Source organism: Dasypus novemcinctus, chromosome 16 (assembly GCF_030445035.2).
Source record: "Dasypus novemcinctus isolate mDasNov1 chromosome 16, mDasNov1.1.hap2, whole genome shotgun sequence".
Taxonomy (NCBI): domain Eukaryota; kingdom Metazoa; phylum Chordata; class Mammalia; order Cingulata; family Dasypodidae; genus Dasypus; species Dasypus novemcinctus.
In genome coordinates, this window is record NC_080688.1 from 35,844,249 (window position 1) to 35,871,453 (window position 27,205).

Sequence of the window (27,205 nt, forward strand, 5' to 3'; positions counted from 1 at the left end):
AGAGGGTCTAATGGTGACCTGAGATTCTAGCGACTCAGGCTCGCCGGATGACGTGGAGCGCGCTCCCCGGCCGTCCACTTTCCTGTGGGCGTCAACACTCGCACCTGGAAACTGGCCTTGAACCCCGAGGATGTTCTCGCCCCTTTTTTAATCGCCTTACTCTCCTGGCCCCAGAACCATGTGGAGAAGAGACCACCTTCCCCTACCACCCCGTGGCCCCTGCTGCTCCCCAACTCTCCACCCTCCAGGGGTAGTTTGGGGTCTAGAAACGACCCCGCAGCAGCACCTTCGGCGCGCACCGAGGGTGCAAAACGAGGCCGCCCAGGGAGGGGCTTTCCTTCCGACCTCGTTCCCAGGAAAAGAGAAATCCGCAGAGCGAGACAGCGAGCAAAGGCAACCAAGTGGCCGAGCCCGGCGCGCGCGCGGCGGGGCTGCGGGGGATGGGGCGGGGAGGGGGCGTGGGCGCGCGGCCCGCGGGGGCGGGGGAGGGCGCGCAGGGGGCGTGGGCGCCGGCCGGGCGGGGGAGGGGCGGGCGCGGCGCCTCGGGGCCTGGGGAGCGGCGCGCGGCGGCCCCGCGGCGGCAGAGCGCGGGAGGCTCCAGGCGCAGACGCCCGACGCGCGGCCCGCCTGCCATGGGTGTGCAGTGACGAGCTGCTCGGCGCGGACTTCCTGGGCGGCGCGGCGCGCGCGGGGCTCTCTGGCTGGTGCGCGTCTCCTCGGCCACGATGAAAGGTAGGCGGGTACCTGCGCGAACTTTCTCGGAGCCGCGGGACGCTGGGGACCGTGCGCCCCGCTCGTGCGCGGACACTTGGGGCCGCTCCCGGACTCCGGTGTTGGGCAGGCCGGGAGATCTGGAGGCTGGGGTTTTACGCGTGCAAGTCTTGCCCAGCGTGTCTTTGAAAAAGCGTTGGAAGCCCCTAGTCGTTGTTTACGGATTCCAGTTTCCAACTTTTTAATTGAAAAAGTATGCCGCGGCGAGGGGAGGCAAAACAGTCGGGTGTGCGCTCGCTGGCGCTTCCCAGGTTCGCCGGATCCTCTCCCCTACCCCCTCGTGGCCCTTTCCCCGCCGGAGAGGTCGGTGAGCTGCCGTGCGGGGGTTCGCCCCGGGACCCGGGGATGTTCGCCGTGCGCCCGCCCACATCTGGCGGTGATTAGGTGCCCGCCGAGTTCAGCTGGCTCGGGAAGTGCATTTGGCATCTTTCTCCCCGAGAGCCACTTACTGGAAAATCACTGCCGCTCGCTCGGCATCCCTGCCCTGTGCCCGCCCGTGGGGTTGGCGTCTCACAAGTTTACGGAGCGGCGCTAGCCGTCGCGGTCGTCGTCCCTTGGGCGCAGTCCTCTGCCGGCCGCTGCAAGAAAGTGTCAGATGTTATCGCACCTTCAAAAAGACTCTCCAGGAGAAGGGCTTTGCAGGGCAGCCTTCTGGTTAGTGGAAACGCAGAGATTTGTCAGCGGGATCCTGATTTATATGGAAGATAAATAATTACAGCGGAGGCATCAAAGGGAGTCGTCTGGAAATGCGCCGGCGTGTTGTTTACCCGAAACTCGAGTTGCGCGTTTTGTGTTGGGATGAAGCGTTTCAGCCCCGCGCGGGCAGGGCTTGGAAGTGGGCGGCTGGAGGCGAAAGGCAAGGGTGCCCGCGGTCTCCAGCGTTTCCAGCAAGGCGTTGGCTCCGACTTGCGGTCCCAGGGAGGCGCGTGGGGTGCCTCGCACGCTTGGAACATAACTTGACTCCGGAAAAGTTTCTCGGAAAGGCAGTTCGCGCTGAGCTCCGTAGAGCGTTGGTGTCCTCCTCATTAGCTCACCTTCTCCGGCCTGAAGTCTCCCAAGTCCGGAGACCCTGGGAAGGGAGGGAGCGGAACTCCAGGTGAAAAGTGTCCGCGCCAGGGAAAGACCCGGGCAGACTTTCTGGCAAGACAATTTCGAAAAGCAGTGGTGTGTTTCTCCCTCCTCAGTTTCTCTTCTCTCGTTTACATGTGGGGAAACACACGCTTTCCTTGGCTAGCCCTACTTAAAGGATTCTCCCCCAGAGGAAAGAGTTCACCAGAGTTCACCTGGCTAAAAGCGCCTCTGCGGCTCGGTTATCGTTGTGGCCAGAAGTTCACTTTTTCATTGCTGGCCATTGCGGCCGGTAGGTTTTGAACTCAAGGGTGTGAGAGCCCCCTAGGAAGATAAGACACCCACTCAGGCCACCAGCTCCCATGCGGGTTTCTAACCCCGACAGTCTCGTTAGGCTTTTGACTGTGTAGATGACCACTGTTGCAGCGTGGTGTTTTTCCATCTTAACTCACGTCTGCCGTGGAAAACTCACCAAAAAATTCTAAAGGCATTCTGAACCAGCCAGCAGACCCCCTTGGAGAAGGCTCCTGTGATCTGGCCACTGACTAAGGGCCCCACCTTCTACCCCATTTGGGGGTGGGGAGGACGGGCTGGGGCTGGTGAATCCCTGGATAGATTTAGTCACTTTGAAGACCTCTTTTAAAATGAAAATGTTCTGCAAGACGTTTGCTTGCCACTTATTACCACGTAATTTGCATTTGTTTGTCTGGTGGGCGAGGTGGGAAAGGGAGGGCACAGTAATAATTTTTAGTGCCTTCTAAGTGCCGCTCACTGTGCTATGCCCTCTGCAAGCATTCTATCAGTTAACCCTTTCCACAAGCCTGTGAGGTAGGCGTTTTAACCCCCACCTTTTAGATGTGGAAACTGAGTCTAGAACAAATAGGAACTGGCACTAGTGGGATGGTAGGCTTCTAGAGACTAGCTTTGCTGGTTTCTCTGTGTTGCTTGGATGGACCTAGGATATAAGATATGAAAACCTCTGGTGGAGATGAGAAGAAAAGTGAGTCTCAGACAACTTAAGTAGCCAGGTAACCTGCAGTTGGTGCAGCAGCCAGGAAGCGGTGGAGCCAAGTAATTGGGCACAAGGCTTCTGAAGTCAAGCACAGGGTATGTTTCTAGCCAAAAGGAGAGCTGCTTTACCAAGTGGAGTTATTCTGACACTTTGCCACTGGTAACCCCCATAGCCAGTATCCCACCTGAGAGTGAACCACGTTAGGCTTTCCCTGGGCTCATGGTTACATTGCAGCGTTGTTGACTCGCTGTGCTTCAGAAAGCCAACGTTTCATTAGAATTTGATTTTTCTAAATATAGACGTCAATGAGAGGCTTTGCAAATCCTTCAAGTATTTACCTAAAGCATTCTTCTTAGTCAAATAGAAAAATCACTGGACTCCTTAGAAGTTAGAGAAGTTAATAAAAACTGACTTCGAAGCAAATTTAACTTCTGTGTGGAGTCAGGTGCATTTTTTAAAGGTACCTATTTGGCTCTCTGACTCTGAGGCTGGAACCCTGGACACGGCCTTCTAATTGAGGCGAACCCCCTAGTCTGGTGAGCCGCAGCGCCATCTATCCATTGCATTCAGCGATCATCCCTCTCTTCCTATTTCCCCTTTCCCTGGAGTCAGTCTCAAGTACCAAAATAATGACATCATTATATATTTTCCAGAAGAAAATTGCTTGTCCCGTTGCTGCAATACTTGAAATCTTCCAGACTGATTAAAACATGGTTTGTTTTAATTTATTTCCAATTTCGTTTTCAATTAGCTGTACTATACCGTAAATCTCATGGTTTTTGGAAAAATATTCACATTCTTTATGGAGGAATGTGACTCCTCTAGAGTTAGGTATGTTATTACCAAATCACATTCCCTGAAAGTTGGGGTTATTTGTGAGTTTCAGTGCAGCAGCACTTGTTGCCTAAGAGACGGCTGAAAACAGCCTCCTCACAGGCCCTCAGAGGTCCAAGCCACCCGGCTTAATTTAACACAGAGGAGGAAGTTGGTGCCATCAAAACATAGTGTTCAGTTGCATATTTTTGTGCTTTTGTGTATAAACATTTCTGAAATACTGTTTGGAAATAATGCTTTAAAACTGCACTAGTAAGCAGTATGCTTCCATCCCAGTTGTTTTTCAGGACTCAGAGTCTCGTTGCTTTCCCAGTGAGTCTCTAAGATTTCCCATCGTTCACTGGGATAAGCAGACAAGCATGGAAGGGCCAACTGTGCTCAACACTGTTGCAGACGAAATGAAGTCTCTCTCCCTTCACTGGTTGGGGACTGGAGCTGAAAAGCCAATTTACAATCTCATTATATTTGTGACTTTTCATTAGTTTGAGGATGCTTGGCATTCTTAATCTGAGCTTTATTTATTGCCAAGTATAGATATTCTCTGTGGTCTCCTGCAGTTTCCCAAGATTGTCCTCAAACCTCCCACTGTGCCCCCACTCCCCCTTCCCTTCTTGGCTATGTGGCTCATCCACCGTAGTGGTGTGGATAGGAAAAGCTGGCACATGACAACTTCCAAGCTATGTTATAACTGGGTGTCTAATTTTCCTGAGTAATGCTTATTCTCCTTAAAATATTGTTTCAAAACAGCTGATGGAACTGCTGCCAGTGGAACTAAATGGCCCTTGAAGAATTCACTTGCGTATGGGAGAGCAGACATTTACATTCTCTGATAGAAAAAGTATGTTTCCACTCTGGGAAGCCCAGCATGTGGGTGATCTCTCATGGAGGCAAGTCTGACCTGCATTCCTCCCTGTGGGTGGAAGAAGGGGCGGGGTCTCCGGAGAAGAAGCTCAGAGTGCTGGCAGAGCCCAGGCGTCCTGGTTCTGCGGCAGTGGGTGCCCACGGGCTTCCCGTGGCAGAGCTCCCACTGGTGAATCAGAGGGAAGTGAAACGAACCAGGCAGTTGCAGAGAGGCATTGTAGGACTTGAAGGTGATTATCTATGAAGAGAGTCTACCTCCCACCCCACCCCCAACATGGGGTAGCTCCAGAAGCTCCAGATTGTTTTCTTCTGTCCTCCAGAAGGCACAGGTTCCTGACTTTGGATGTGAGGTGGGGAACGATGTCAAGTTGATGTGGGGTTTGTGCTCACTTCTTAGGTATGGTTGATGGGCCACTGAAACCCCCCACTTATTATTTTTCTCTTTAATAATAGGTAACATTCATTGAGCACCAGGTGTGTGTGTATGTGGTACTGGGACTGGGGATTGAACCCCAGACCTTGTATGTAGGAAGCCCGTGCTCAACCACTGAGCCACATCGACTTCCCCAAGTTGAGCCTCATCTGCTCTCAACAGACATTTTTATTTCCTCCGTTTTACAGATAGGAAAATTTAGGCTCAGAGAGGTTGAGTGTCCGAGAGCACCCAGCTAGTCAGTGGGGGAATTGGTATTCAGACTCAGATTATTTGATTCCAGAACCTACATGTTAAGCCTCTAAGCCTGTGTGTCCTTCTAGCTACATTCCATTATCATTCACTGGACACATAGTAGGCACAAGTACCTACTGTGTGCCACACTCTGCTAGATATTGAATGAGCAAGCTAGGTGAGATTCTGCTGGCAGACATGGGTGTGCCCTTCAGCTAGTCACTGGAGGGGAGACTGTCTAGATTGGATTTTTTTTTTAAAAGAAGATTTATTTTTTATTTGTCCCCATCCCCCCTCCCCCCCCCCAGCATTGTTTGCCCTCACTGTCTGCTCTTTTTGTCTGTTTATTGTGTACTTATCTTCTTTTTAGGAGGCACTGGGAACAGAACCTGGGACCTGCCATGTGGTAGGCGGGTGCCCAACTGCTTGAGCCACATCATCTTCCCTAGATTAGGTCTTGTGCAAAGACAAAGAAGATGCCACAGTCGCTGCCCTGTGTAGAGTTCATCTTCTGGGGTGTTTTGCTTGTGGCTGAGTGAAGGTGGATGGCCCACTGTAACCATCTACTCTGAAAACGGCCCTTGCACACATCTTGCTGACAGATTGCCATGAGATGAACATTGTCAGAAGTGTTTCATGAACAGACTTGTTAACTACCAGTGATCAGTAATGATAATAAACAGTTTAAACACCAAGGGACAAGGAGGTATCAACATTCTGTTCCTCAGACAACGTGGTTCATTTGAAGGACCAAAACCAATATAGGACCTTGAACAGGTCCTACTGATCATTTAAGGGACCTTTTTAATTATATAGCAATGGAAATCAACCTAAGTGGAAATTCTTTCTATTAATGAATTAATTAATTATTTCTCCCCCCTTCCCCCCCACCCCGGTTGTCTGTTCTCTGTGTCTTTTTCTTGCATCTTCTTTGTCTGCTTCTGTTGTTGTCAGCGGCACGGGAATCTGTGTCTCTTTTTGTTGCGTCATCTTGCTGTGTCAGCTCTCCAAGTGGGCCGCGCCATTCCTGGGCAGGCTGCACTTTCTTTCGCGCTGGGTGGCTCTCCTTACGGGGCGCACTCCTTGCGTGTGGGGCTCCCCTATGCATCCCCCGCGTGGCACGGCACTCCCCGTGCGCATCAGCACTGCGCATGGGCCAGCTGCACACGGGTCAAGGAGGCCCGGGGTTTGAACCGCGGACCTCCCGTGTGGTAGTCGGACGCCCTAACCTCTGGGCCAAGTCCACTGCTGAGTGGGAAATTCTTAATCCCCAATTAAGATTCCAAGGGGATCCTGGGAGCTCTCTCACTCCTGAACTGAGGTGAAAATGCCATCCATCTTCTTACAATATATAATGGATATGTGGTTTTCAGTATTGTAGAAGGTTTAAAATTGAATAGATTTATTTGACTTGAATATATTAACTCCTTCATGCTTACTGAATGACTTGGTAGTATACAGCCTCATGTGAGATAAAATTCACTAACCTGAGAGTTTGGACCTTTGACATTTCTGATGAAATACTAACTTGTTTTTGGCTCTGTGGAAGTAGACTCACTTCTTTGGCTTCTTCTCAATCACTTCTTTGTAACAATAGAAATGTAAGGAAACTAACTTTTGCTTATAAAACAATTATTCAAAGGTAAAACATTCCAAATTTAAAGCTTCAGAGTAATAAGACTACCCTGGGGCAGGTAACTTCTAAGTCCTTGGAATTGCAGGTGATCTGAGTGTCTTTAGTTACTCACTGTAGATCCTGGATGACACCTGATAGTACATATGCTAAGGTGATGCTTCAGGTAGTCTTAGAGTGGGGTGCTGGCCACCAGAAAGAACAACCACGTGATTAGGGAGCTGGGCTTGAGCTGCTACCTCTCTGACCTCTAGAAGGGTGTAGCAGTTTTGATAGGGTTTATGAATTCCAAAAATAGATATTGGATTATGTTTGCAAACTGGTTTGTACCTGGGCATGATGAAATTATGATTAGGGCTTTAATTGGGCCACATCAGTAGGGTGTTGAGTCCCTGCCTCTTGGTGGGTGGGGACTCACAGATAAAAGGTATGGCAAAGGACAGAGTTGAGGTTTTTTTGTTTTTTTTTTTGTTTTTTAAAGATTTATTTATTTATTTCTCTCCCCTTCCTCCCCGCCCTAGTTGTCTGCTCTCTCTGACCATTTGCTGTGTGTTCCTCTGTGACCACTTCTATCCTTATCAGTGGCACCGGGAATCTGTGTTTCTTTTTGTTGCATCATCTTGTTGTGTCTGCTCTCTGTGTGTGCCGCACCATTCCTGGGCAGGCTGCACTTTCTTTCTCGCTGGTGGCTCCCCTTACGGGGCGCACTCCTTGCGCATGGGGCTTCCCTGCGCGGGGGACACCTCTGCGTGGCAGGGCACTCTTTGCGGGCATCAGCACTGCATATGGGCCAGCTCTACACGGGTCAAGGAGGCCCGGGTTTGAACCGCGGACCTCCCATGTGGTAGACGGACGCCCTAACCACTGGGCCAAGTCTGCTTCCCCTCCGAGTTGAGGTTTTTGATGCTGGAGTCTTTAGATAGAACCCCGGGGAAGTAAGCACGAAGAGGAGCTTGGTTGTGAGGAACGAGAGAAGTCCCCGGGAAGAGAAGTCATTTGCCCAATAGTTTACAGCTGGCCTTGTGGAGAAAACAGAGGAGCTGAACCTGGAGAGAAGTGAGCCCCAGGAAGGGAGGAACCCGGGAGGCCTGAGCCCTGGCAGACGTCGGCAGCCATCTTGCTCCAACACGTGGCAACAGACTTTGGTGAGGGACGTACCTTATACTTTATGGCCTGGTAACTGCAAGCTCCTACCCCAGATAAACATCCTTTATAAAAGCCAACCGATTGCTGGTATTTTGCATCAGCACCCCTTTGGCTGACTAATACAGTGGGGAAGGGGGCTGGAGATTGAGTTCCACCACACAGCATTGATCCCTCCTGTCATGCTTAAGTAATGAAAGCCCTCATAAGCCCTGGGTGCTTGAGGCTCGGGGAGCCTCCTTGGATGAGAAGATACATCACGGTGCCAGGATGGTGACACGTCCTGCTCCCCTCCCCCCACCCCCACCCCCGCCGGAGAGGATGCTTGCCTTTGAGATGCTCCCAGACCACACCCCACATCCCTTCTTTTGGCTGCTTATCTGTATTCTTTTACTGTAATAGAACTGTAATTGTAGCGTGTTCAGTGAGTTCTGTGAGCCATTCCAGCAAATTATCCAACCCAGGGGGTGGTGGGAGCCCCCGAATTTATCACCAGTTGGTCAGAAGTTTGGCTGGCCTGGCCCCTGCATTTGCGACTGGTGCTTGAAGGAAAGTCTTAACCGGTCGGGTCTTCCTTGACGCTGGGCAGTGAGGGTCAGAACTGAATTGCCATGTTGTTGGTCTCAAAAGTTGGAGAAGGTTTTGGAGTTTTTCTAAAAGTGGATAATATATGCTTTAAAATATAAATTGTAATCATTCCATACATGTAATTCTATTTAGCGATCCTAGGAGTTAAACCTGATCATTTTAGTATGGTGGTGAGCGAGCTCTGAAACCAGAGAGCTTGAGTGATGGTGAGCAAATTATAAACCTCCGGGGTCTCCAGTTTCCTCATTGTCAAGTGGAAGGCAATAATAGTACCTGCTTTATAGGGTTGTTTTAAGGATTACATAAGGTAATACAGATCACAGGTTTAGAACAGAGTCTAGCCCCAGAGAACTCAAGATATTTTAGCTCTTGGAATGCTGTATTATTACAACCGGTTGCTTCCTCCAGGCAGTAATAAAACTGCCAATTAACCATTTATTTTAAATTAGTGAGGTGATTTAATAGTTCATACCATGAAGGCAAAAGATCAGATTGGAATTAAACTGCTTTTCAAGTTACAACTGTGTTAAAACTGACCTAGCGTAGGAGAGAATTGTGTATCCATCTGTTTCAGCTGCTGTCACTCATGTGATCATCTTTGTCATGGTTGTCAGACATCTGCCCCACCGAAAATGCAAGGCCCATATTTATAGTGATGAAGTTTGCCAATTATGATGATGGTACAATTTTCCCATTTGTTTTAATAGTTGTAGAAAATTGGTCTATATATATTAATACCTATAATACACATTTACTATACCTAGGAACACTAATTTTTCAGGACCCTATTGATGATGATATAATACAGGCATACACCTCAGAAATATTGCGGGTTCAGTTCCAGACTACTGCAATAAAGTGAATATTGCAATCGTGTCATAAATTTTTGGTTTCCCAGTGCATATTAAACTTATGTTTACACTATGTTGCAGTCTTTTAAGTGTGCAATAGCATTATGTCTTTAAAAAAGTAATTAAAGGGAAGCGGATGTGACTTGAACAGTTGGGTACCTGCCTACCACACGGGAAGTTCCAGGTTCAGTTCCTAGTGCCTCCTAAAGAAGGTGAGCAAGACAGCAAGCTAATGCAACGAGATGACAACAAGGAGAAACAATGAGGAAACACAGTGAGGGAGACTCAACAAGCAGGGAGCGGATGTGACTCAAATGATTGAGTGCCTCTCTCCCACACAGCAGGTCCTGGGTTCCATTTCCAGTACCTCCTAAAAAAAAAAAGATGATCAGACACAGAAAGCATACAACGAACAGACACAGAGAACAGACAGCAAGCACAAACTATGGGGGGGAGGTGGGGCGGGGAATAAGTAAAATAGATCTTTTAAAAAAAAGCAATTAAAATACCTTATTGCTAAAACATGCTGTCATCTGAGTCGTAATATTTTTGCTGGTGGAGGGTCTTGCCTCGATGTTGGTGGTTGCTGAAGGTTGGGGTGGCTGTGGCCATTTCTTAAAATAAGACAGCAGTGGAGATTGCCACATCGATTGACTCTTCCTGTCATGAAAGATTTCTCTGTAGCAAGCGAAGCTGTTTGATAGCATTTTACTCACAGAAAAACTTGTTTCAGAGTTGGAGTCAGTCCTCTCAAACCCTGCTTCTGCTTTACCAGCTAAGTTTATATATATTCTAAATTGTTTGTTGTCAGTTCCACAGCGCTCACAGCATCTTCACTAGTAGTAGATTCCATCTCAAGAAATCGCTTTCTTTGCTTCTGTGTAAAAAGCACCTCCTCCTCTGTTCAAATTTTATCATGAGATTGCAGCAACTCAGCCTCGGCTTCAGGCTCATTTCCACTTCTAGTTCTCTTTCTCTTGCCTCCACATCTGCACTTATTTCCTTCACTGAAGTCTTGAGCCTGTCAAAGTCATCAAGAGGGTTGGAATCAACTTCTTCTGAAGGCCTATAAATAATATTTTGACCTCCTCCCATGAATCACAAATGTTCTTAACAGCATCTAGAATGGTGAGTTCTCCCCAGAAAGTTTTCAGTCGACTTTGCCCACCTCTGTCAGAGGAATCGCTGTCTCTGGCAGCTATAACCTTACAAAATGTAATTCTTAAGTAATAAGCCTTGAATGTCAAAATGACTCCTTGATTCATGGGCTGCAGAATGGAGGTTGTGTTAGCAGGCTGAAAACAATGTTAATCTCCCTGTACAGCACTTGGTGACCAAGTGCATTGTCAGTGAGCAGTCATATTTTGAAAATAATTTTTTTTTTTCTGAGCAGTAGGTCTCAACAGAGGGCTTCACATATTCAGCAAACCATGTTATAAACAGATGTGCTGTCATCCAGGCTTTATTGTTCCATTTATAGAGCACAGGAAGAGTAGACTTAGCATACTTCTTCAAGGTGAAATTAGGATTTTTGGAGTGGTAAATGAACATTGGCTTCCACTTAAAGTCACCAGGTGCATTAGCCCCTAATAAGAGAGTCAGCCTATCCTTTGAAGATTGGAAGTCAGGCACCGACTTCTCTCAAGCTACAAAATTCCTAGAAGGCATCAACTTCCAGTTTAAGGCTGTTTCATCTACACTGAAGATCTGTTGTTTGCTGTAACCACTTTCATCAAGTATCTTAGCTCCATCTTCTGGATAACTTGTTTCAGCTTCTGCATCAGCACTTGCTGCTTCACCTTGAACTTCTACGTTATGAAGATGGTGTCTTTCCTTAAACCTCACGAGCCAATGTGCGCTAGCTTTGTACCTGTCTTCTGCAGCTTCCTCAGCTCTCTTAGCCGTCAGAGAATTGAAGAGTTAGGACCTTGCTCTGGTTTAGGCTTTGTCTTAAGGGAATGTCGTGGCTGCTTTGATCTTCTATCCAACTTTCTCCATCTCAGAAATAAGGTTGTTTGGTTTTCTTATCATTCGTCTGTTCACTGGAGTAGCACTTTTCATTTCCTCCAAGAACTTTTCCTTTGTATTCATGACTTGGCTTACTGATGGCGCAAGAAGCCTAACCTTCAGCCTATCTCAGTTTTCAACATACTTTCCTCACTAAGCTTAATCATTTCTGCTTTTGATTCAAGTGAGAGGTGCTGGACTCTTCTTTTCCCTTAAATACTGAGAGGCCATTGAAGGATTATTAACTGGCCTAATTTCAATACTGTTGTGACTCAGGGAATAGGGAGAGAGATGGGGAATGGCTGGTCAGTGGAGCAGTCAGAACACACACAACATTAATCGATTAAGTTCACTGTCTTATGTGGGTGTGGTTCATGGCACCTCAAAGAATTACGATAGTAGCATCAATCATCACTGAATACAGATCACCATAACAGATATAATAATGAAAAAGCTTGCAATATTGTGAGAATTGCCAAAATGTGACACAGAAACATAAAGTGAGCATGTGCTCTTGAAAATGGCACTGATAAGCTTGCTTAACTCAGGGCTGCCACAGACGTTTGATCTGTAAAAAGTGCAGCATCTGCAAAGTGCAATAAAGGGAATCACAATAAAACGAGGTATGCCTATATTTCTAAAGACTTGTGTTGCAGTTTCATCCGGTAAGAAGATGAATCAAGGAATCAAAACATGAAGCAAATATTCCTCTAAGTACTGGAACAGATGTTTATATATACACATATATATATTTTTAACCAAATGACTTAGTGTCTATTTCATTGGTAATGTTATATTTCTATTTTATTTATTATTTAAAAATCAGGCCATAAAGTCCTAATGAATTTTCCTTCATTTCCTCCACAAAAATTATTATGTATTTTATGTGTGCAAAGTATTGTAGAAGCATCAGGTAAAATGAATAAAATAAAGCCTCTGTCCTTAAGGAGCTTGCAGTCTTAAAGGCAAGACGAGACTTATGCATTAATAACTGGAATCTAAGGTAGAAGATGTGAATAGCCCTATTCTAGGTACAGGTAAATGCTGAAGATAGGAGGAGCAGACAGTTCTGCCTGGAGGGAAGCAGATTTGGTTCAACTGATAGAGCATCTGCCTACCACATGGGAAGTCTAGGGTTCAAAGCCAGGGCCTCCTGACCCATGTGGTGAGCTGACCCACATGCAGTGCTGATGGGTGCAAGGAGTGCCATGCCACACAGAGGTGTCCCCCGCATAGGGGAGCTCCACACACAAGGAGTGCGCCCCATAAGGAGAGTCACCCCACACAAAAAAAGCTCAGCCTGCCCAGGAGTGGCACCACACACGTGGAGAGCTGACACAGCAAGATGATGCAACAAAAAGAGACATAGATTCCCGGCGCCACTGACAGGAATACAAGCGGACACAGAAGAACACATAGGAAATGGACACAGAGAGCAGACAACTGGGGAGGTGGAAAGGGGAGAGGAAAAAACAATTTCGGCTGGAGTTGCAGACATTTTTATTTTGAGGAGAGATTTGAGCTGCTTTTTAAAAAAGATTTATTTATTTCTCCCCACTCCCTTGTTGTTTGCATTTGCTGTGTGTTTGTTGTGTGCTCATCTTCCTTTTAGGAGGCACCGGGAACTGAACCTGGGCCCTCCCTTGTGGGAGGGAGGCTCCTAATCACTTGAGCCACCTTCACTCCCTGCTTTGTTGTGCCTATTAGTATGTTTTCCTTTTTGTGTCTAGCTGCGTCATCTTGTTGCGTCAGCTCACTGTGCCAGCCTGTCGAACCAGCTCACTGTCTTTGCTCGTCTTCTTTAGGAGGCATTGGAAACCAAATCTGGGACCTCCCATGTGGTAGGCGGGAGCTCAGTTGCTTGGATGACATGTGCTTCCCAAAAATGACTTCATTCATTATCTTGAGTTATATTTCACATTTCAAATTACATTTTTCTAATAGGGCAAAAATAATTAAAGGAAATGCCTTAAAATATGATTAATGATGTATCAGGGCTAACTTTAAGTGTGACATTTCAGTGTGGGAGGTTAGGAATCAAGTCCAAAGTTTTCTTGAACTTTGTTGCTTAAGCTCAACTTTGGTGCATCACTTGCAGTGATAGTATATTGCTTTGGGCATAATTGTTCAGTTATTCTAAACGTGACATGAAGTGATTTCAAGACAAAAAGGATGTCAGGTTTTGGGTTTTTTCCCCCAAGAAAGACCACTTATTTTTTGCCCTGGCATCTGTGAATGGCACATGGAGGGCGCTCATTTTCTACTACCCAGTGAGGCATGTGTTTGAGGCCTTCTAGGGTCCTTAGGAGATTTGAGACAGGAATCCAAGTCCTCATCCTGAATCTCTTTTTGACGTGCTTAGATGAGAACTTTCTCTCATGAGAGAAAGGGAAGCAGCTCGCCTCCCATGTACTTAACTTGTGAACGATGGATGTGGTTGCCTAGTTTTTGAGTGACATACTTGTTGCTTACTTTTGAGATTGCTGAAGTAGGTGGCCACTTGGAGAAATATGGCTTCACCCCCACTACCAATCTAGAAGTAAAAAGTGTAAGAAACCCCTCAATTTTGTTGGCATATAAAAAAAGGAACACAGTTTCCTATCCCCCTTTATCCCCAAAGCAAGCATTTGTTACTTTTATAAGCCTGGGAATTACAAGTACCAATAAGTGGAGTAATTGTGTGTCTTAATAATTTTAACTTACAAAACAAACACAAACTATAACATTGAATCAATAAGTGACCCTGTTGTTGCAAAACATAAAGTCCAGAAAGCAGTGGTGTAATCTAAATAAAACTGGGAAGCAGATGCAGCTCAAGTGATTGAGCTTCTGCCTACCACATGGGAGGTACGGGTTTGGTGCCCAGTACCTCCTGAAGAAGACCAACAAGGCAGCGAGCTGGTGCAGTTGGCAGGCGTGGCAAGCTGACGTAACTAGATGATGCAACAAGGAGACACAAAAGAGGAAAGGCAGTGAGAGACACAACAAAGCCGGGAGCTGAGGTGGCTCAAGCAATTGAGGGCCTCTCCCCCACATGGGAGGTCCCATGTTCGGTTCCCAGTGCCTCCTAAAGAGAAGACGGGCAGACACAGAGAACACACAGCAAATGGACTCAGCGAATAGCGAGTGCAAACAAGGGGGAGGGGAATAAATCTTAAATAAATAAATAAAACTCCAGTAATACTTTGGAATAATCTGCTTAAATTGCTACAAATTCCTTCATCCATTTGGGGAAAGGACCTGGAGCAGCTGGATACATGGCAGATCTCCTTACTCCATCAAAAATATCCTGAACTTCAGATATAATATTACAAGCGCCTTGAGCTCATTCAATTGCAGAATACTTAGTAACTATGGCCCAGAAATGCCAATGGGAAAAAAAAAGATATGATACAAGGAGCCATATAAATTTTTACATTTGAAATACTGTAAATCCGGACCAAATATTATAGATACTGTTTTTTAGGGTTAAATCAAATTTAAAGAATGCCTTCTTTCAGTTTTTACAGATCAGGATACATTAAGATCAACCTTCTTCAATATCACATGGATACTTCACTGCCCATTTGCTGAAGCCTGAATTGAACAAACCCCACATCACTTTTTTGCCAACCAAACCTCCTTGCTGCGCCCCATCTCCTCATACTCACCTCAGACTAGAGCGATGGGCCTTCTAGAGCTAGATGGTTAAAGAAGTCCTGCCAAGCCCAAAGCCATAATGCGTTTCATGTCCTAGAACATTTGTTTTGGGCCTTAAAGCATAAGAGTTGCTATTGTTGCCTCTGCCCCCTTACTTCAAAGAAAACTCATATTAAGCATGTAGTATGTGCCAGGTGTTTTCCGTGTGTAAGTTCACTTTTTCCTTTTGATGATGTATCAGACAGGAATTATTGGTCCCATTTCCTGGGAGCCTGAGATGCAGATACAACTTGATATTGCCATGACAAGGCGAAGCCATCCTTCAAACCTGGTCTTTTCATTCCAAAGCTTGCGTCAGACTCTGGCCTTAGGAAACAAGTCTTTCGGAATATCCATCCTTAGAGTTTCCAGCAGCAGCCAAGGGCATAACCAAAATATTTGCCCTCCTGTGTGACACACTGTGGGGTCCGCAGTTCCTGCAGGCAACTCCAGGAAAGCAGCTCCAGGAGCGCTGGCCGTGGAGTGGGCTGCGGACTCAGAGTCTGCCGGGCAGTGGGCCTTTGATCCCTGGGATGCAAGGGCAGGGGTACAGGGGCACCCTTTCCTCTTCACACCTGCTATAGCACATTGTGGAGGTGGCGGGAACACACAGGGACTGCTTGCAGAGCTGTGGCAGGCCGGCCAGCTGGCCGGCAGTGCCAGGGGGTCACAGAGCACTCAGAGCAGAGGCTGTTCTGCAGCTGGTGCAGAAGCAGTTAAATATTATAACAACTCGTGGGGCCGGACTGGTTTGTTCTAACAGACACTGCTGTACTAGAACTGGGAATGAATCTGGATGCAAACCGGGTAGTGTAGCTGATCCTGCAAGCACGACTTAGGAAAGAAGGGTAAATTTTTCTTGTCCCTCTCTGTGGTCTTTAGGCACCTCAAAAAGTCTGAATTGATCTGTTCTTCAGTCCTGCATCTGTTGGGAACCTGCTTTGTGCCAGGCATTCGTGGCTCCAAGTCCAAACTTTTTATTTGGTGGGTTCAGTCTCAACTCGCACCCAGCTCTTTGGAGCATGGTGCCTTTTCTAGCCATCTCTTGGCCCTAATCACTTTTCTTTTTGTCTGACTTTTATCTTCTATGATATTTATGGTCCCTTGTTTTTTGTTTTTTTTTTTCTTTTACTTTTTTATTTTTCTCAGAGCAGCACAGAGTTCAAACAATCAAATAATAGTACTGGTTTATTATGAATAGCAGCAGTTTCCTGCCTAACCTTTCACCATATCCCAATTCCCCAGAGACAACCTCTTTATACATTTTTTAGCATTTTCTCTTGGCGTTTACCGCTCCTTCAAGTTATCTGCTGCTGTCTCATAAACCCTCCCAAAACTGTGGCTTACAACAACAGCTCTTTATTTGCTCAAGATTTCGCGATTTGGGCTGGGCTCAGCAGGCCCAGTCCTGCGGGGACAGCTCGTCTGCTTCCTGGGGCTTGGGTGGCTCCACTTGTGAGTCTGGAGCGTCAGCTGTGATGGCTGAGGGCTGGTCTCTCTCTCTCCCCCTCACAGCTTCTCGTCCTCCAGGGATTCTCTCTCTCCAGGTGGCCTTCAGTCAGTGTGGGAACAAAAGCTGAGAGGCCTGGAAGTCGCCCACTACCGTTCTGTCACTTTCTGCTAGTCACGCCAAGTCAAGGGCCCACCCAGATTCAAGAGGAGAAAAACTCCTCCTCTTGGTGCGAGCAGCGGTTTGCGTGCGGAGGGGAGGGACGGTGGCAGCCCTTTATGAGGACAATCTACCCCAGCCCCGCATCTCTAAGTATGTGTTCATGGTGCTTCTGCTTGATTTTTTTTCTTTTTCTTTTTTAGACATTATATATCGACTTCCCTTTACAGAGATGAGGATTTGGTTCTCTTTCATCTTCTATGTTCACTCAGAACCTTCATGGACACCTGCCTCCTTCCATCTCCCCAATATAGTTATAATTTTTTTTTAGGAGGTACCAGAGATTGAACCTGGGACCTCATATGTGCAAAGCAAGCGTTCAGCCATTTGAGCTACACCCACTCCCATCATAATCTTGATTAGATCAGTGTTCAGTTTGTATTATTACCATGTAAACATTATCACAGCTGACTTGAATTCCTTTATTGCACAAGTTTTTTTTGTTTGTTTCCCCTGAAGTTAATAATCCTCTCGTTATTTTGTTTAGCTTCCTATGCATACCTCTTAATTCATCCCTAAAATCTCATCCAGTTTTCTAAATCTCTCCTCACTGCGTTCACACATTAGATATTCTCTCATTTTCATCTTCTTGAAAAAATCTGTCCTGGAGTCTTCTAACATACTTTGGTCTGGGTGGTTGCATAGTTCTTACCCTGGGATCTCCATTCACCATCATCCTGGGGATTTCTCTTCACATATCTCTGGAGTTGGAGCTCCTGTTTTTTGGCTCCCATGACTTTATAGGCTTATTCCTTTATTTTAGTGGAACACAGTCTCTAGTTACTTCCTGTGAAAACAGTGCTTGGGAGGTACATTGTTTCTGGGGACTCTGCAGGTCTGAAAATGTCTTTGCCTGTCTGCTTTCTGTGTCCATTCACTCTCTGTTCTTCTGTGTCTGCTTGGATTCTCATTAGGCAGCTCCGGGAACCCATCCTGGGACCTTCTGAAGTGGGAGAGAGGCAATCATTCTCTTGTGCCACCTCAGTTCCCTGATCTGCTACGTCTCTTATTGTCTCTCCTCTCTGTCTCTTTTTGTTGTGTTTTCTTGCTGTGCCAGCTCTCTGCATGGGCCAGCACTCCTGCGCGGGGCAGCACTCCTGCACGGGACAGTACTCTGCACAGGCCAGCACTCAGCGTGGACCAGCTCACCGCATGGGCCAGCTTTGCCTTCACCAGGAGGCCCTGGGCAGTGAACTCTGGACCTCCTATATGGTAGATGGGAGTCCAGTTGCCTGAGCCACATCCGCTTCCCTGACTGTCTATTTAATTGAATGTTTTCTACGTTGGAAATAGTTTTCCCTTGGAATTTTGAATTCCTTAGAATGTTGCTTTTTTTTTCCTTTTAGCTTCCAGTTTGCTGGGTTTGTTTTGTTTTTTTTTAAAGATTTATTTTTATTTTATTTCTCTCCCCTTCCCCCCTGTTGTCTGCTCTCTGTGACCTTTTGCTATCTGTTCTGCGTCTGCTTGCATTATCAGGTGGCACTGGGAAACTGCGTCTCTTTTTATGTTGCATCATCTTGCTGCGTCAGCTCTCCGTGTGTGTGGCACCACTCCTGGGTGGGCTGTGCTTTTTTCACGCAGGGCGGCTCTCCTTGAAGGGTGCATTCCTTGCGTGTGGGGCTCTCCTATGTGGGGGTGCCCCTGCATGGCAGGGCACTCCTTGCATGTGGCAGCACTGCACGTGGGCCAGCTCACCACATGGGTCAGGAGGCCCTGGGGATTGAATCCTGGACCCTCCATATGGTAGGCGGACAATCTTATCAGTTGAGCCATGTCCGCTTCCCCCAATTTGCTGTTAAGAAGTGTGAAGCCATTCTTACTCTTTTTTTTTTTTTTTTAAAAGATTTATTTATTTCTCTCCCCTTCCCTCCACCCCGGTTGTCTGTTCCCTGTGTCTATTTGCTGCATCTTCTTTTGTCTGCTTCTGTTGTTGTCAGCGGAACGGGATCTGTGTCTCTTTTTTGCTGCGTCATCTTGTTGTGCCATTTCTCTGTGTGGGCAGGGCCATTCTTAGGCAGTCTGCACTTTCTTTTGCACTGGGCGGCTCTCCTTATGGGGTGCCCTCCTTGCGCGTGGGGCTCCCCTATGCGGGGGACACCCCTGCGTGGCAGGGCACTCCTTGAGCACATCAGCACTGTGCATGGGCCAGCTCCACACGGGTCAAGGAGGCCCCAGGTTTGAATCGCGGACCTCTCATGTGGTAGATGGACGCCCTAACCACTGGGCCAAGTCTGCCGCCACTCTTTATTTTTTGTAAGTGATCTTTTTTCCTTCTCTGGAAGTGTATAATTTAATTTTTTGGTATATCAGTACATTCACAGAGTGGTATGACTACCATCACAATTTTAAAATATTTTTATCACCCCATAAAGAAACCCCATACCCATCAGCAGTCACTTCTTATCTCCCTGGTCCCCCCAAGTGCCCCAGCCCTACACAATCACTAATCTACTTTTTGACTACAGATTTTCCTATTCTGGACGTGTCATATAAATGGAAACATACACTAGGGTCATCCTTTGTGACTGGCTTCTTAGCATGTTTTGAAGGTTCACTCATGTTGTAACATCAATCAGTACTTTGTTTCTTTTTATTGCTGAATAATATTCCATTGTATGGATTTACCAAATTTTATTTATCTGTTCAACTGTGGATGGTCATTTGGACCGTATCCTTATTTTGATTATATGAATAATGCTTCTATGAACATTTGTGTATAAATTTTTGTGTTAACATATGCTTTCATTTCTCTTGGGTATACACTTAGGAGTGGAATTGCTGGATCATATGGTAACTCTGTGTTTAACTCCCAGACTGTTTTCCAAAGTGATGGCACCACTTTACATTCCACCAGCAGCATCTAAGGGTTCTGATTTCTCCATATCCTTGTCAGCACTATTATCTATCTTTTTTATTATAGCCAAATGCTTCCAGTTTTTAGCCTCACCTTTGCAGAGCTACCTGGATCTCAAATTCCTAAGCCTTCTCAGGGTTCTGCGGTGTAAATCATTCCTTCTTAGCTTTCTGTCCTGCTAGCACAGCGTTCAGTTTCCTGGGTCTCCTGCGTCAGTAAGCATAATGGTGTGGAACTCAGGAGCCCCCCCAGACCTGGCTTTTAGTCTTGGCTTGGCCGCTCACAAACTCTGAGACCTTGGGCCAAATTTTGGAACTTTCCTGAACTTTAGTCCTCTCATCTGTAAAACATAGAAATATACTGAAAGTGAAGTACCTAGCATTCAGTAGGTACTGACTCATTATCTGTTCTTTTCTCTAAACATGGAGGGTATTCAAAAAGAGAAAGATTTCATCTCTTTCTTTTAGAAATTTGTAAGCTAGTGTAAGGGAGAGGCACACATACAAGTCTAATTTGTTTAATTTTCAACAATAAATGTGCTAGTAGCTGAGGGTACAGTGTGACAAGTTTCCTGTTTTCAAATGGCTTACCATTTGATGGAGTCAAAACCAGAACCAGATATAGGGCAGATTGAGGTAAGTTGCTGCACCACTGGTGCCAGGGGCATTTGGAGAAGGAGAAGTAAATTCTGACTGTAAGGATATTGTGCAATTTTGTCCACCAATTAATTGAAGCAGTTTAATAGATATGACTCTCACCCCTCTAAGCCAGTTGAGCTAACCTTTGCTTGAACTCAGGTTACTCTGAAATACCAAGGCTCAAAAAGTTTCACCAGCAGAATTCTCTTCAACATCCTGTATCACATGATTTCTGGCCAATATGGTTCTGTGCCAGTTACCAAGGAAAATAGAAGAAAAGAAACCCATAAAAATAACATTCACATTTAAAAATGGTTAAGCAAAATATAGCGTAACCCATATGTATTAAAATGAAATGCTAAAATACAACTGTGAAAAGAAAATATGTGCTTGTAGGTATAAATCTTAAATACTTTTTGTTATTTAATATGTGAAGTTTGCTTCTTCCCTGCAGACAAATTGCTGTCAGAGACAGGGATCAAGTTATGGCCACGGCAGGACTTAGGTCTTAAATCTTAACCAAATCCTCACTCATGTCAGAGTCTAGCAGTTAATGTGACTTTGAATGTATCAGAGACAGCTTTTGAAAAGTGGCAAGTTGCTAAGGAGACTGGTCTAGAAGGACTGGTCTTACTCAAGTATCCCCTTTTAGGTCCCCGATACTACAGAGACAACCTGGGGCACATTTAGCTTGGGCCTATAGAGGGTGAAGAAAGGGTTTTGAGAGCAGAAGACAACATTGCCTCTTACATCAGGCTGTTTGTCTTCATTGGAATTCATCTGTCAGCCATTGTGGGCCCTGTCATAGCCTTTTGGCCTCTATGATGTTCAGTCATTAAGGTCATGTGACCGGCCACTCATCTGCTCTCCTGTGTTTCTTGGAGCCTGATGTAGTTTGTCCGCACAACCAGAGCCCATCAACTCCTGTCCTCTGCCTCTATTCCCCAACTCTCTGGAGTTCTTTACTTAACCTCACTACCAGCCTGAATTGGCTGTTTTGTTAACTGAGCAGCTGGGGATTAGTTAAAGCTAATCTTTAACTGTCCTAACTCTAGCTATCCTTTAAAGATATGAGAAGACAGTTCTAAAGTCAACGTTTGAAACATTGAATAAAACAAAGTTAAACAAGTTTTTTCCTTCTCAGCACTTCTCAGAGTCCCTAATAGTTCAAAAACCATTATGAATTTCCAAGAGAGGCATATAATATACAGTGTTTCCCAAGCCCATAATCCCCACCAAAGAAAAAATGTTGAGAAAGACTGATTTAAGAGACTTTATATAAGATTTTCCCTGATAATTCCAGTACTTTGCTTGTACCCTTCATGTCTCATGAATTTCTATCTTATTTTATAGGTGTATGAGATAGGGGACTTTTTATTCTTTTAGAAGCTGTTACAAGAATTCCTATTCTTTTTGGGACATAGGTTTAGACAAGTGGAAGGTCCTCCTTGAGCCTTATTATGGGTTGCCTGTAAAAGCTTTGTCTTTTTGAGCCATAACGGGTTTGAGTATGTTAATTTGGATCAGACCTGAACTTGCCTTCATAACAAAAATATGAGAAATTTGAAATCTCCAGGGAAATATCAGGAATGAGAGAAGGGTCAGTTAGACTAAATAATGCATGGGGAAAAGATCCGAAAGGAAAAAAAAAACTAGTGGTAGCACCATTGAAAACAGCCTTTGGGGCAGAACAGGTCTCATGGGAAATTTTATTGAGAGGCGCAGTGTAAACCAGATCTTTGTGAAATCTTCAGTGATGTGTCCTTGACATACCAATGTCACATGGAGGTTTGGTATGGTGGTTGTGATGGTTTGAAGCTATATGTTCCCCAGAAGAACACGTTCTTAAGCTTAATCCAGTCCTGTGGGTATAAACCCATTGTAAGTAGGACCTTTGGATGAGGTTACTTCAGTTAAGGTGTGGCTCACCTTAATCAGGATGGGTTTTAATCCTGTTCCTGGAGTCCTTTGTAAGAACATGAAATTCAGACACAGAGAGAAAGCCATAGAGGAGCAGCTAGAAGCTGAAATCAATGAAACCCAGAAGAGAAGAGAGAGACCAGAAGATGCCATCGTGTGCCTTGGCATGTGACAGCCTGAAGGCCAAGAATTGCCAGCAGCCAACCCTAGAATGCCATAGTCATTGGGAAGAAAACATCATCTTGATCTGGACATTGTTTTGGCCTTAAATCTGTGAACACCTGCTTCCCTATTGTTTAACTTGACTTATTTCATGGTAATTGCTTGAGCAGCCCAGGAAACTAAAACAGATTTTGGTATCAGAAGAGTGGGGTGCTGCTATTGCAAATACCAAAAATGTGGAAACAGATTTGGAATTGGGTAATGGGTAGAGGCTGGAAGATTTATAAAGTGCTTGATAGAAAAAGCCTAGATTGTTTTGAAGAGACTCTTGGTAGATATATGGATGCTGGAGGTACTTCTGATGTGGTTTTAGAAGGAAATGACTAATGTGTTATTGGAAACTGAAGGAAAGGTAATCCTTGTTTTAAAGTGGCACAGAACTTTGGGAAATTGCATTCTGATGTCAGATGGAAGGCAGAACTTGACAGTGATGAACCCGGATATTTAGCTGAGGCGATTTTTAAGCTAAATGTGGAAAGTACAGGCTGTCTCCTTGCAGCTTATAGTGAAATGAGAAGGGAAAGGGATAAACTGAGAGCTGAACTCCTGGGCACAAAGAAACCAGAAAATGGTGGTTTGGAAAATTCTGAGCCTATTCAGAACAGGACTTCATGTGAGCATTTAACTGAGCATGGAACCAGTCAGAAAATTCTGTTAAAGTTAGGTTTGGAAATGCAGTTATGCAGGAAGGATCTATGGAAGAATCTTCTGTTTGATGGATTGGACCCCTTTGAACTATATGCAAAATGAACAGGTTTTTTTTAGTAAAATTTTTATGAACAGAACCACTGCCAACTGGATGAAAAGGGACAAATTGAAGGAAATATGACTTTAGGGGTCGAACCATGGAAGCCAAAGTCTGGACTAAAGAAATCTCCTTGGAACAAGAGAGTGGGTTGCCCTTGTGTGTGGAAAGGGCAAGTGTGCCCTGGCTCTTGGAGCAGGGGTCCCCTCCGACCCAGTGTTCAGGGAGAGTGCTAGAGTGCTGCCCGCCCAATGCTTGGAGATGGTGGGGCATGTGCTCCCGTGTTCTCAAAGAGCCTGGCTACCACCCCAGTGGTTGGAGATGGTGGGGTCCATGTCCCAAGGTTTGCAGAGAGCCTGGCTACCACACTTTGCTCAGCGAGGGTGGGGTATGTGTCCTGGGTTTTATAGAGAGCCTGGCTACTATCCCGCTGCTTGGAGAGGGTGGAGCTTTTACCCCAGTGTTCAGGGAGAGCAAAGCTTCTATACAAGCTCTTGGAAAGGGTGGTGTTGCAAGTGTTATCGGGCCTGAAGTATAAAACATCAATCAATAAGTAACTGTTAGATCTTGAAATCTAATGGAGTTTGCCCTGCTGGGTTTTGGAATTGTTTGGGACCCGCGATCCCTGTTTTCCTTCCAATTTATCCTTATTGGAATGGGAATGTCAATCCTATGCCTGTCCCTCCATTATATGTTGGAAGTAGATAACTTATTTTCTGGGTTTCACAACTCCCACAGATAGAGGGGAATTGTGCCCCAGGACAGACTGTACCCAGAACTAGTTTTGATCTTTCCATATGTAAAATGCATATAACATACAATGACTTTGCTTTTAAGGCCTCAGTTGATTGGATGAGGCCCACCCACATTATGGAGATTTATCTCCTCTACTTAGTCAACTGATTGTAGATGCTAATCTCATTTACAAAATACCTGCACAGAAACACCTAGGCCAGTGTTTGACCAAACTACTGGGCACCATAATCTAGCCAAGTTGACATGTAAAATTAACATCCCAGGAAGAGTAAATACTGTATCTTTTCTTCTCCTACAGACGACTTTGCAGAGGAGGAGGAGGTGCAGTCCTTCGGTTACAAGAGATTTGGTGAGTTACAACAAAGCTCTTTTACTTCCTCATGCTCAATCTGGGACAGAGCTAAAAACTCTCAGAACCTGTACCTTTGGCAGACCTTTGAAACACATGGACATTTTTAACTCTGATGTCCAATTTTGGTTGAAAATGGAGTTTCTGTCTAACAGGTGGAAGATTTTGCACAACCGGATTTCTGATGCTATACATTGCAAGGAACAGGAGCTGTACCCGTGCATGGGGAGAGAAAGAACAGTTTATGGGGTTGTTGGTATCTGCGGAATACCTAACAGACTGCCTAAGGGGCACATCATGGTGGGCAAAATAAATCTGTGACAAGACAGGAGCAAGATACATAGGGTTTCTCTATTGTGATATTTAGAAGGCATCTTCTCCCTGTGCCTCACCTGTGGTTCTGGTCCCATGCTGGTAACTTAGTCCACGTTAGCAGGTGAGTGAGAGGGAGGCTTCTTCCAAGAACCCAGCTACACATGAGGGCTGTGGTAGGCTGAAGAATGGTTCCCAAAGATATCCACAACCAAATCCCCAGAGTGTGTGAATATTACTTATATGGCAAAAGAACTTTGCAGATGTCATTAAGTTAAGGGTCTTGAGATGGGGAGATTATCCTGGATTATCTGGGCAGAGCCGGTATAATCACAAGTGTCGATACTGTACAAAGGAGGCGGATGGAGATTTGAAAGTAGAGAAGAGATGATGTAAGGACGGAAGGAGAGATGGGAGTGATGCGCTTCAAAGATGGAGAAGGAGCTGCAAGGCAAAGAATGCAGCAGCTGCTGAAAGTGGGAAAAAGTGAGGGAATGGATTCTCCCCTCAGAGCCTCTGGAGGGAGCCCAGTCCTGCCAGCACCTTGGCGTTGGCTGACTGAACTTGATTTCAGATTTCCAGCCTTTAGAACTGTAAGAGGAGAAATGGGTGCTGTTTTAAGCCACCAACGTTGCGGTATTCTTTTACAGCTGCCAGAGGAAACCAGTCCATGTTCCTTCGCCTCTCAGGCAGCTGCACACAGGTGCTCTTTTCTGCTTTGACCATGCTTCTTGTGGTCTGCGACCTGGCTTTGAAGTGCCAATGAAAATTGCAAAGTTTCAAAAGTTCTTCAGGGGAACTAAAGATTTTCTGTCCAGTTTGTTTCCATGCCTTGACCAGAGGAAATGGAGAAAGTTAGAGGAGAAAGGAGAGCAAGCAAGAGAGAGGGTTTGTGTGAGTGTGTGTGAGAGAGAGAGGGAGAAACAGAGAGGGAGAAACAGAAAGAGAGGGACAGGGAGAGAGAATGAAGCAACTTCCTGTTGCTTAAAAAAAAAATCCTGGCTGGACTTTGATTAAAGTTAACAACCCCCAGCTGCTCTGGCTCTCTAGTTGCTTTCGCATTTTTCCTTCTGGATATACACGTCTACATTTCTTTCTGGGGAAAACAGCGCTTTAAAATGGGAATGCAGTGGCACCAAGCCCGTGGTTCTTCCACTCACGAGCTGGCAGTACAGCCTGCGTGCAGGGCTTTCTTCTCCCCACCCCACTGTTCATAGCTGCCCAGTTAAATATTTCTGGATCAGCGCACTGTGTTCTCCTCCTTTCTCAGGGTGAGTTCACTGAAGGTGGCCACAGGAGTAAAGACGAAACCAAGAATTATGAAGGGAAACAAAACAGACAAAACATTGAAAGGCAGAAACCTAGAAGCAGTATTGGAGCCCAGAGGAATAAAGATGAAAACTGACCTTGTAAAACTCAGGCATCATAAATGTCGGTGAGCCTGTGTGCACACGCATGTACAGCTATGTAGAAAATCAGTAGGTGTATACAGCTATGTAGAAAATCAGTAGGAATATGAAGAATGAAGGTAAAAAGTTTCTTTAAAAACGGTGACCTTGAGAGAAACTTTTCATGACTGTGAAATAAGCTTGAAGGCGGGGAAAACACAAGAAATTAATTTGTAGAAGATTTAATTTTTGGCGGTTAAATTATGGGTGGGAATTGTGAACTGATGACTCAGGAGATGTGATAACAACTTACAGATATTGGAGAGCATAAACAGAGAGGCTAGAAGAGAATGATACCGAGTGATACAAATAGAGGAGAGAGGAGGAGTTTAAAAGGGAAGCTCTGGAAGAGGTATGAGAGAAATTCTTCTGATGTTCAGAAATCTTGGATTCAGCTTGTAGGCAAAGTAGTGGATATCCAGCATGGGGATAGAGTAGAATTTTGGAGATGGGAGAACCTTTGAGGTGATTGAAACCAGCCTTTACTTTTACAGGCAAGGGAGTTGGGGCCCAGATGGATTAAGTGCTTGTCTAAGCAAGTAGCCGGAGTCGGGATTGGCTTTTAGGTCTTTTAACTCTCAGGCTAGCGTTGTTTTGGGGAAGGGCCCTGCAGTGAGGTTGAAGTGACCATTCTGCTTCTCTATCTTGAAGGAGAACCTTGCATCTCTGGAAACCTAGAGTGGGCTGGAGACCCAGCCTAGCTCTGAAGAGGCAACCGGGTCACTTTTACATACAGGGTCTAAGAATCTGGATCTGGCTCCTTAGACGGTCAGTAGGTCTTGATTTCCTAAAAAGTGGCCAAAGTTGATCACTGAAACCAGCAGAAGGCTTCTCTTAGGAATGGTTAAGCTTTAACCAGTAAAGGAAGACAAAGTCCCTTCCACACAGGAGGCTGGTAGTCAGGGGGCGGGTTGGAGGCGGCCATAGATGGGGCCACCCCCAGGCCTCGCCCTTCTCAGTCTCATGACTTTTAAAAAATTTTTTATTTATTTCTCTCCTTCTTCCCGCCCCCCCCCCCCCCCCGCCCCAGTTGTCTGCTCTCTGTGTCCATTCTCTGTGTGTTCTTCTGTGACCACTTCTATCCTTATCAGCGGCACTGGGAATCTGTGTTTCTTTTTGTTACGTCATCTTGTTCTGTCAGCTCTCCGTGTGTGCGGCGCCATTCCTGGGCAGGCTGCA

At 45.8% G+C, this 27,205-nt stretch overlaps 1 protein-coding gene across 1 annotated transcript in view; it reads left to right on the forward strand.

Annotated features, from left to right (window-relative positions):
• Window positions 1–564: 564 nt before the first annotated feature.
• Window positions 565–27,205, forward strand: part of COLEC12 (collectin subfamily member 12) — a 189,426-nt gene continuing 162,785 nt past the window's right edge. The window contains exons 1-2 of the mRNA XM_004447388.5: window positions 565–732; window positions 24,216–24,266. Of these exons, the coding sequence (XP_004447445.1) occupies window positions 726–732; window positions 24,216–24,266 (58 nt within the window). The 5' untranslated portion in view covers window positions 565–725. The remainder of the gene's footprint in view (window positions 733–24,215; window positions 24,267–27,205) is intronic.